General features: G+C 39.3%; 1 protein-coding gene across 3 annotated transcripts; it reads left to right on the top strand.

Moving 5' to 3' along the window:
• The first annotated feature begins 4,595 nt into the window (after window positions 1-4,595).
• On the top strand, window positions 4,596-10,964 carry LOC307017211 (uncharacterized protein). 3 transcript variants are annotated; one of them, XM_079646762.1, is made up of 16 exons: window positions 4,596-5,147; window positions 5,378-5,585; window positions 5,889-5,941; window positions 6,032-6,130; window positions 6,332-6,570; window positions 6,653-6,831; window positions 6,917-7,010; window positions 7,202-7,546; window positions 7,688-7,805; window positions 7,903-7,973; window positions 8,085-8,202; window positions 8,503-8,619; window positions 8,737-8,928; window positions 9,174-9,326; window positions 9,598-9,790; window positions 9,959-10,964. In XM_079646762.1, the coding sequence occupies exons 2-15, from the start codon at window positions 5,386-5,388 to the stop codon at window positions 9,693-9,695; spliced, it is 2,076 nt and encodes a 691-aa protein (XP_079502888.1). In that variant the 5' UTR covers window positions 4,596-5,147; window positions 5,378-5,385; the 3' UTR covers window positions 9,696-9,790; window positions 9,959-10,964. The 3 variants fall into 3 exon arrangements, with proteins under 3 accessions (XP_079502888.1, XP_079502887.1, XP_079502886.1); XM_079646761.1 differs by having other exon boundaries at window positions 4,611-5,147; window positions 6,929-7,010; window positions 7,882-7,973; XM_079646760.1 differs by having other exon boundaries at window positions 4,613-5,147; window positions 7,882-7,973.
• The last annotated feature ends 41 nt before the right edge of the window (window positions 10,965-11,005 follow it).

Genomic DNA, 11,005 nt, shown 5'->3' with positions numbered 1-11,005 from the left:
TATGTGACAAGCTTACAGTTAGTGACGTAACAACACCATAAAAGCTGCTGGGTTGAAAGCAATACGGGAGGTAAAAATAACTACAATAATTGTGACTTATTTATTGTGGCTTTTATGTTTTTAGGTATAAAATGTTATGTAATTCAGGCTTATAGTTCACCCTTCTCTAAAAGCCTTCAACAATGACAATATTCATTGTCATTGAATAAATCCTTCCAACACACATTGTAAAAAATAGCCTACTGTAAGTTAAGAAATCATTTCAATATGTACATCTTCTGATGTAACAACAATAACATTATAAATAGTAACATAGCTGAACATGGTATTGCACATTTAGCTTTGAGTGTTACTGACCTGAGATGTTTTTATTACATGAATCAAGGTGACTGAGGCTTTTTAACATACATCCCTGTATGTTAAAAAGCCTCAGTCACCTTAATTCATCAGGTATGAAAAAGGTGACAAGGATCCGAGCCCCCGGCTCCCCCACCCCACGGAATGACAGAGGATTTTAGCAGTCAGAACAACTAAAGCAGCAGTGTTAATAATAACAGAAACGCCAAAGAGTCACATCTAATAGAAATATAAAAAAGCATGTATTTTAAATTGTGGAGCAGTCAGTTTATAATTTTGGCAGCACTGTTGAGCTGAGAAAATGTATTTTCAGGCCTCTGTGCAAGGCTTAAGTCTTTTTATCTTTATAGCCACATGGTGTAAAGTAACTAAGTTCATAAACTCAACAAGTACTATACTTGGGCACAATTTTGAGATATTTGTACTTTATTTAAGTATTTCAATGTTTTGCTACTTTGTTCTTCTACTCCACTACAGTTCAGAGGTACATGGTGTACTTTGACTCCACTACATGTATTTAATACCTTTAGTTAATTCACAGATCTGGATTAATTAAGTGAAATATAATCAAGTGTTATCAGACTTTAGTTCCACCTGGAGTAAATCCACAAGCTACCCTGCAGTATACAAAGTCATTCAAACTAGCTGCACCTTTAGCAGCTTTGAGAACACTTTCATGATCAATCATTATAAAACATATCATATCTATTATTCTGAAATGGACCAATCTGCACAATGACTACTTTTACTGTCGCTACTTTCACTATATTTTGATGATAATACCTTTCTACTTTTACTTGAGGAACATTTTGAATGCAGGACTTTTACTGTAACAGAGTATTCCTACACTCTGGGACTATTACTTTTACTCAAGTACAAGATCTGAGTACTTCTACTTTTACTCAAGTACAATATATATACTTATACCACCTCTGTTTATAGCCTATGAAAAAAACTATTAGAAATAGAAACCTAAAGCTAACGTTAGCAGATAGTGACAATGTATGCTAGCTAGCTAGCTCAACGATTCCTTAAATAATATTGCCACAGAAAAACTTTTCAGTTCACATCACGCTCTGCCGCTCCGACAGGGAGCTCTGCTCTGAACACCTGAACGGCCCGTTCTAACAGCTGTTCACCAGCGGTCCAGTCTGTGCCACAGTGACTCCGGACGCACAGTTAATATTAACGAACGCACCCGTAGGTAATGTAGCTGCTGAAGCTAGACCATCATCTCGGAGCAGCAGAGCCTTATTATACATCCATGAGCAGAGCCGACAGGCAGGAAGACTCGTGCACACAGCTCGTACTTCATTATAATATATAAAAAAAGAACACCATGCGTGTCATGATGGCACATAACAGCTCACGGCCGCAGATTACTCCGGGTCCCAGCCCCCCCCATACCCCAAAAATATTTGTATTGCAGATCTACATGAATCACACAAACGACTTATTTTGGATTCAAAACGGCGAATTTCGCCAAAAGGTGACAAGTTTGCATCACTGAACATAGACAGAGCACAACTGAAACATAACATCTGAAACGATATAACAACATAATACACTTGTGGGGATGCTTGGGATGTGAGGAGTGAGGGACACGGCTTAGAACGGGCGTGTCGCCTGGCAGGACAGGAGAGTGTGTGCACCAGTCTGCCTTGATCTATGAATTCATGTCCGTGACACTCACTGCTGCCCACAGCTGTTTTATAGAAGGAAATTCCTTCACTTCATGAAAGTGTTTTAACCACACACACCTCTACTACACACACATGACGGGTGTTATTTTCCCCATAAGGAACAAGTCGCTGCAAATTATCCCGCTTATTACACGGCCAAATTCTCAACAAAGTAACAACATGACTCCCAATATTAATTGAAATGCTTTTATGGATTTAGAATTTTTTTTATTGATTTAAAAAATAGTTGTATGTATTGATTTAAAAAATAGTTGTATGTATTGATTTAAATTGACATGCATCCGCTAAGAAAAATAGTCCGTTGTTACAGTTTTTTAAACAGTCTGAATGAAACGGCAGCTCTCAGCTGTGTATTTACACAACTAATGGCCCATCAACCACAGCTCTCTCCCCCCCTCCCCCCTTGATCTTTCTTCTCCAGCAGCTAAATTAACGGTATGTTACTCTGATTGACAAGCTTACAGTTAGACACAACACTGTCATTGAAAGTGACCCTCAGTTAGTTGAATTTTATGTTCAACTGCTATATTCGTTACTGATAAAAAAAGGGCTTCTACTGTACCTAATTACCTTAACACTAGAACCGCCAGAGGTTTTTGTATAGGCCTACCTAAACCCGTCAAATCCCGCTATTAGAATGCAATTTTTAACAACATAGGGTGCTACATAACACACTTTCAGGAAAAGTCAGGGAATGGGAGACTTTAATATTTTATTGAAAAAAAGTTACATTGCACACACACAACAACACATCACACAAATTGACCCGATTGGCGGTTCTAGTATTAAATAAACTCACTAATTAATGAAACCAGTTCAATACGCATTATTCTTATTCTTATCATTCTTTATGAGCGCAGAAATAGTCTTAAAATCAGATCTGTTTTTTAAATGAAATCTGACGGCAGGCAGTTAGCTCTGATCACCTATGACAAATGCGCCGCACCTAATCGCTGGCCATTCAGCCACAGACACTGTTCGAAATGGGGGGGAGCTAGGAGGAGCTTGGCTCCCCCGAAGAGGGAGGGAGCTCCCCTGAAGGCTGACTTTGAGATAAATAGGGGGAGCCCAAAACAGTCGTGCATATTTGTGTCACACAGATTAGAAATGTTGAGTTTCTGTAAATAACAGTTCTTGAAATAAATAATAGTTATTGTTCATTACAGTTTCTGAATATTTGTTTTATATTTGTGAATATGTCTGGGTGTTGCCATCTGTATGTGGCGGCGCTGCATTCTTACTTACGTTGCTATGATTATGGCGGTGATGCCGGCGCGGTATTCGAAATGTTCATATTGATATTTTTTTAACTCTGGCTGTGTAATAAAAAAATATGGCAAAACAAAAACAGCCAAGCGTCACAGCTTTTGGATTCACAAGCAAAGAAGCGAAGGAGTCTAAAAATGACAACGTGAACGGAAAACAACTTTTAGTTGGCCGGCTGTAAGCGGTATTAGGGTCGAGTTTGACAGCTCCAAACCGAGGGAGAGGCCTGCCGATGCGGAGCCTGAAGAGGCTTCAACAACGGCCACATCCGCCGGCATAATGACGGCGTCTGTATTAGTAGAAGAGTGTTTTTATAGCAATTGATCGCATCCGCGCTGCTGCGCCAGTCAACAGAGCGTGCGTGTGACATATTTAGTAGCAGGATGTGCTCTGAAAAATAGGGCTCCCCGAAAGCAAATGGGTAATTCGAAAACTGACAGAGCTCCCTCTATACAAATCAAACTGTAGAAGGTGTGAAAGCACCTATTGTTTTAAATAATGGTCGGAATGTGACCTGTGAGCCTTCTGAATTACCGTGGGACAGCACATTCTAAACTAAAATGTTCAATCAATAAAGTAACATCTTATCTTATCTTAATAATATCTTCATATTAATAATAATAATAAATCATACAGTATGTGTCCGAAAGGGAGCAGGAGGAAGCAAACACAAAAATATGCTGCATATTAAAGCAAACGATTGTAAAGGTTAAAGTATGAGCATAACAAATAAAGAAGTGTAATGTAAACATTTACATTATAATTATGATTATTTAATATATAAAGACTATATATTATTGAATTACAAGATTAGATATACTTTAGTTGATCTAAAATATTGATGTGCTCTTCAAAACACAACTGAAAGTCCATGAAACTTGTCTTTCTGTATTTGTGAATGAAGCGCCATCTCCTGGTTAAAACCTGAAATTGAAAATCTGGCAACGCCCTCTTGGAAAATAGTGGGAGGGCTTAACATTCCTCTATACTGGTCTTTGGCTGGTGGTAGGCAGGAAGTTGTAAGCTGGAGTCCGAAATTCAGTGCTCCATCTGTAAATGGTTGGAAAATCGAATTAAAACACAGTAATTGCTTGTTGAGGGTCTATAATACTTCCAATATATAAACGCATAGTGACACTACAGTCGGAGACATTCCCACTGTGGTGTCATAAGAACTATGCTTTATTTACTATCACAAGCTTTTAAACGATAGGTAGATAATACAAATATGAAGCTCAGCGCAAGTTCAGGCAGGAAGACCTATCACTTCGTATTGCGCGTCATGGCAATACTCGCTCCCTTCACTAAAGGATAGGGAGCGCCACTACTCAGCTAACATATCACTTCCCTCCATTCACAAGCCTAATCATCGCACCTGTTAATCCCTCTATATATGCTCTCCCCTTTTCCATCAGCTGTCTTCCAGGTGTCAACGCGCAACCCTCCTCCACCCCTTCGCCTCCTGCTTCCAACTCAGGGCCAAGCTCAACCTTCTCCCTTCCAACCGGACCTAACCACTTGTCACCACCACCAGTGTCTAGAACCCAGGGGGGTTCATCGGAAACGGTTCTTCCCTTCCCGAATGACATCCTACAAAACCTGGGCCTAATCGCCAAACACCATTTCATTCACTTGTTATAAACTGTCATCTTTATGTTCATTTATATAATGTGACCCGATAATAAACATGTATTCCATACATCACGTCTCTCCTGATTGAACATCAGTTATCTGTTGTTAACCCTCTGTGTGATGTTTTACAGTCACATCCCCCCCGACTGAGGGCTTCCAGTCTTCCAGTGTGGAGGTTCTGCGAATCTGGTAAATCACAAAAATGGCTTTAAGTTTAAAACTAAAATCAATTTTTAAATAAATTGTGTTAGTGAGAGAAAATAACCTTATACACAACTGACAGTTCAGGACTCGAACGAGGAATGTAATTCAGTAAAGATATTGGCCAGTTCCATACTGAGCAAAGAAATGATCCTTGATTTTTAGTGTTCATCTTAAATATAGTCATTTACAGTTAAAGTTTCCCATTCTGTTCACAGCAAATAATATGGAGAGACTCTCTGACATTCTTTCCTCATGTCCTCCTCCTGAGCCTCAAAAAAGCTCTGCCTCATCCTGGTCTTTTCGGCAGCAGAAAGCCTCAGAGCGCTGGAAAGAAGCGAAACCACACCACCTACAATGCCTTCTAGAAAAAGAGGCTGTTGGTCATCCCCTGTGTGGCCTCTGCCACGAGCCGGCTGTTATTAGGTGAGATAACATTTACCTTTATTTAAATTACTTAACCTAATTGTAATTTTTCAGTATTAATGCTCAGTGCCCTGCTATTTCAGCTAACATGCATGACTTTTGGGATGTTAGAAAACTGGATACCTAGAGAAAACCCACATGAAAATGAAAGTAATTCTAGGATATTAGAATAATTTTGTATTTCCTCCCAAGGTGTAGAGAGTGTCTCCCCGAGGAGTGGTTCTGTGGAGACTGATGTACTTCATCACAAGAAGCCACTCCACAACAGGGACAGTTTAATGAATGTTTTTTTAAACCAATTAGTCCAACAACGTGTGTTGTTAGAGTGGAAGGTGGATATGACACCCATGACCAAGGTATGCTCTCTCATACTTGTATTTTGATGTTCACATGTCTCTTCGGCCAGCATATAATGGTAATTAGTGCTTTTCTTTTTTTTTTGACAGCTTGCATATTGCCAACTGTGAAGGCACCCAACTGCTCCTGTAAAGGCACAAACTTCACTGTGGTACCAGGCAAACCAGTGATTTTAATTAACATCAATGGTAAACAAATATATATATATATATATATATATATATATTTGGATTTCTATTGAATTGTTGTTATATGTTTACTGTTGTGGGCTGAGGCATTGTGCTTCCACTTGGAGTAAAACCTTAATGTAATATCTGTTCATCTTTGACTATTTGTAGATGGAACTTTTGTAAAATGTGTCTTAATTATGTTTATTTACTTGTTCCAAGGGCGTTATGACTTGCATCTGCCACTATATGTCTGTCAAACTTGCCAGCAGCAGTGGACCCCCGACTTGAAAGTCCTCCTTAAGAGTGAATACTGGCCAGCTTCGGTCAGTATTTCCACACTTTATACCTTGGACCTCCTGAGCTCCTTTGAAGAGCTCAAGGTCATCTCTCCGGGATTCTCCAGACAGGCCTTTGCAAAGCTGCTGGAGCATCGCACAAAGTGTGGAGGAAGAATGAGTGTAAATATTCTTTACCATATTATACATTATAACATTTCCGTAAATAGACAAAATCACAGCAATATATGTAATTATCTTCCAGTCTGGACCTGTCAACGGAGATGCACTGCAGCGTAGCTTTTTGGAGTTCTCCTATGCCTCGTATGAGGAAGACCAACTCTGCTGTGGTGCTCCTTTCATCTGCCCTGCCTGCACGCCGGAGATGTTGGCTGTTTCTGCCGATGGAAACAGGAAGCTGTATCGCTTTCGGCGAAGTGGAAGGTGCTGTTTTTACAATGTTGTTATTTAACTTTTTTGATTACCGTTTATATTTCATGGATATATTTGCTAATCTTTTTTTCCTCAGTTCTGATGGCAGCGCCTTTTTTAATGGGCTCTTTGTAGCAGAAGACAGCGCGGTGGCTGCATTTGTCGACAAAATACAGAGATCACTGAAAAATGCAAATTTTTATTCGTCATTTTACCTTATAGGTATATCACAAAAATAGCCATGTATATCCGACCCTGACTTTCTTCAAATTCAGCTACTTCTCCTTACCATCTACTCCAAAATCAGATAATTAGAACAAATGGTGTAGATCGTGATTCCATTGCTTTTAACTGATTTGTCATGATGTAATGTGTGTCTTAGACCCAGGGAAGAGGCACACGTGGGGACTCCCAGTGGGCAGCAGCGAGGGAGACGTCAAGGAGGGCTTCGAAGCTGGATGAAGAAGGGATGGAGGTGGCTGTATGTCGCCATGGGTTTCTTTTGAAGGCCTTAAATATTTACAGGGGGGAGATATTCGCCTACCCCCTGTATCTTCAAAAGGAACTCATGCCAGCCAAAGCCAAGTTCTTCGCCATGGATGTGGCTTGCAAGTACTGGCCGTACATGGAGAAAGCTGCAAGTGTCCTTCCTGCTCTCCAGGAGCTGACCACCATGAAGCTATTCCTCAGTGTAATGCATGCTCGAGCCCATGCTACCAAATGCGAGGTATGTGAAATATTTTTGTATCACGTACATTTATATTGTTTATATTTATAATACTGAAGTAGTAAATATCTAAGCTATACTGTTTAGTATAGTAGTATGTAGCCTCTTTGCACAACAATTCCAGCAACCTTTTACCATCAGATTATATGGAGTGGGAAGAACCAGGAGGGAGCAGGGATGACCGCTGGGGAAGAGGTGGAGCAGGTCAACAGCTACCTGTCCCGTTGTGCCCTGACAACAAAATACATGTCCAAAGCAGGTGAGTGGAAGGTTTTGCCCTATTATTGCATATTTTCTTAGATGACACATCATAACCTCATTATTGCTTTCAAAAGCACGACTGGACATGCTCACAGTGCATGCAATGGGATGGAACAGGAAAAAAGGTGACTCCCTTCATCAGGCACTTTCCACAAGATATGTGAAGGTGAGCCTCCTATTAAAGGTGTTGTTGTGTCCTTTTTCATTTGCAGATGGCTTGTTGTTAATCATAGCAAGTTTTAATCTTGATAAATGTCCATCGTCTACTGTTTATCAGACTAGTAAGAGGCTCCTGGAAGAGACTGCAAGTCTTGAGGAACTCAAGACGGAGCTACATTGTGTCTCAGATGACATGGTGTCGACGTGGATTTCCGACATGAAGGAATGGGGATCTGGTAAGCACGACGAGATAACACAAGCTACATATCATTGTCCATGACTGTTTGAATTTACAGATTTGATCCTAAAGAGCAGCCAATTTTAAGGCAATAAGGCTGATTTTTCATGCCATGTAATGGGACCCTCACTGGATTTCAGTAGACAGGGACATAATCTTCAAGCAATAGCAAGCCAACTATGTGTCCATGTTTATCTCTGATATGTGCCAGTTTCCATAGTCGTACCATCAACTTTGTTTCTCAAAACCGTTACGTGTTGTGTAACAGTACATTTTACTGCCAATATTATTTCTACAGGAACATCAGAAACATCGGGTACTTCTGAAGACATCCTTCAAACAGCACTGCAGCAAAGCATTGAGGGGCTTTACCTAAGTGTGAGGCAGCGGAAGCAATCCCTTTACCGACAGAATGGTATAACAATATAATGTTTTAGGTTGCAGATTCAACCTACTGAATTATATATATTTTTTGCACTTGCAAATATAGTTTGTCACATATCCCTATCCCACTACTTCATGTCTTTTTCAGACAGCAGCAAGCTCCGCCATCGACTTCGAAGGAAGCTTGCAGACGACAAAAAGCGCCTTAATCAGGAGGTACTGAAGTACAACCAGCTGGTACACGACTCTGCCAGAGGCATAGATGTTGCTGCGGTGGAGCATTCCCTCTCTGGAGGGAGCATCATGTCCGCGCTGTGGCCATGGGAAGTTTATGGCATGGGTCAGTTTTCAGATATTTCATAATAATTAATTTGAAGTTCTGTTATATGAAGGTATACCTTGCTGAGTTATGCACATATCATGTAGAGTGTTATAACGATCATTTAGTTTAAGGGTATATCTTAAGTTTTCTTATTGTGTATACATTTGATTATTTTGAAAGTACATGTTTGGAGTTTTAAACATATTGTTATGCTATAATGAAAATGTGATTCATGTATATACATAACTGTGATTGGATTTTAGCTAACTTTACAGCCAAGAAAAAGATACTTGATCAAGTCATGCTTACACGGAGACTGCAAGAGGAGAAAGGCATCCTATTGTGGGAGATGGCGCAGCATTGCACATGGTTGCAGAACATGGCAGTTGCTCTAAAAGATAAGGTGGCTGAGGAAGGTAAGTTGAAAGCAAAACTTAACCTACCTTGTAAAGTATGAGTTTTAAAGGAAAAAAAGTCAGCCCAAATCATTCTTGGTCACAGAAATTGGATGGAGTATAATGGCCTTTGCCCATTCGACCCGGCCATTTTACATAATGAGGTCCCTTGACCTTGACAATCATCTTTATATGTACATGGGAGAGAATATACTCCATTGAAGTGCTCTGGCCTCGTGAAGCAATCTTACTTTATAGTATGTCCATATAACAATATTTTGTGTATTTTCAGATGTAGACAAGGGGAATGGACGACTTGGGTGCACCCTAAGAATGCTGAGGCGTTGGAGAGCTTGCAGGTGGTACTGCAGCAGTACAAGACTGCTTTAGGTCCTGATGCTTGTTTCCTTCAACATGAAGAGGAAAGTCAAAGTGGCCTAAGCAGTCCAGACACCATTGAAGATGAAGAAAGAAACATAATTTAGGTAATTTACTTATGAATTAATGTACAGTATCTTTGTTGATTTAGCCTCAACCTAGACATGTTGCTGTTACTTTTGTATTCATTAATGCTAAACATACATTGTGTATTCAAAAACCTCAAATTTGGTTTCTGATCTGCCCCTCTTTTTTGTTTCTCTGTATTTCCCCAGATTGCTGCTGCTCTCAAGCACGAATATCCGCCAAGACTTGATGTGCTATCAGAAATGTAAATACTTTACTGACTTTATATTTAGAGATTGTATTCATACTCCTCAATGGAAGATCACCCTTGAATATGCGGCATCAGGCCAAACATTTCACTTGTACACAACTTAAATTGTATTGAAGAAAATGCTCAGCGTCCCTGGAATGCATCCTGAGCAATGAACCTTTCACTTTTGATCCTTTTTGAAACACTAGAATGTAAATTCCTAAATCTCCAAGTATATCTTGCTGGTTACCATACAACTTGGTGAGCACATCATTGTCCAAGAGCAGGAGGTCTTTCCCTTTTTTCCCAGAACGGGATGCCTATGCATTATTATTTTCGATCTCTTATAGGATTTACCTGTCATTAACTTTATATGACTGCACCTGTTATACCGCAGGCCAATAACAGCTTTCCTCTAATTGTTCATTTTTGTTTCTTTTGCGTTACTTGCTTTAATTGCTTTGTCAGTTATATTTCCTTATTGGTCTCCAGCTATTAACCTGATTGATTGAAGTACTTCAATCAACATGTACGATTCACAGTCTTTTAGGATGTATAATTAGGGACATTGAGATAAACAACAAATAGTTTATTTGGTGAATCACCTCATTGTTATTCTCAAAACCAAATAATACATTGTTATAAATTGTTATATTTGATTTACACATAGAATGTACATGTTTCATATACATAGTTAAATCATAAAAAAATGGTTGTGTTGTATGATTTCTTAATACTGTATGTTATAACCATTTGCATAACTTGATTTTATGTTCTGTTGTCCATGCTTTTCATGTTAGACTAACACCAATGCTCTAGAGTCAAGACATACACCCTTATGGTGGCCTTTTACTTGTATTGTGGTGAAACACATAAGTAAACCATTGCCAGAGAGGACCATTTTATTGTTTTAAAAACAATGTTATTGATGTGGTTGGTTGATGAATAAATATAAATTAAGCATACGTCTTTGCTACTTTGTTATTTACATTACACTGCATTATAA

This window comes from Notothenia rossii, assembly GCF_949606895.1.
Source record: "Notothenia rossii genome assembly, chromosome: 8".
NCBI classification, from domain to species: Eukaryota; Metazoa; Chordata; class Actinopteri; order Perciformes; family Nototheniidae; genus Notothenia; species Notothenia rossii.
This window is presented reverse-complemented; position numbering and strand designations above follow the sequence as displayed.

What these genes read in the sequence shown, in the direction of transcription:
- LOC307017211 (XM_079646760.1), top strand. Translation starts at nt 5,386, where the DNA reads ATGGAGAGACTCTCTGACATTCTTTCCTCATGTCCTCCTCCTGAGCCT. An exon ending in ATATGACACCCATGACCAAG is followed by an intron (nt 5,942 to 6,031) that starts GTATGCTCTCTC and finishes TTTTTTTGACAG; the next exon opens with CTTGCATATTGCCAACTGTG. An exon ending in AGTGTGGAGGAAGAATGAGT is followed by an intron (nt 6,571 to 6,652) that starts GTAAATATTCTT and finishes ATTATCTTCCAG; the next exon opens with TCTGGACCTGTCAACGGAGA.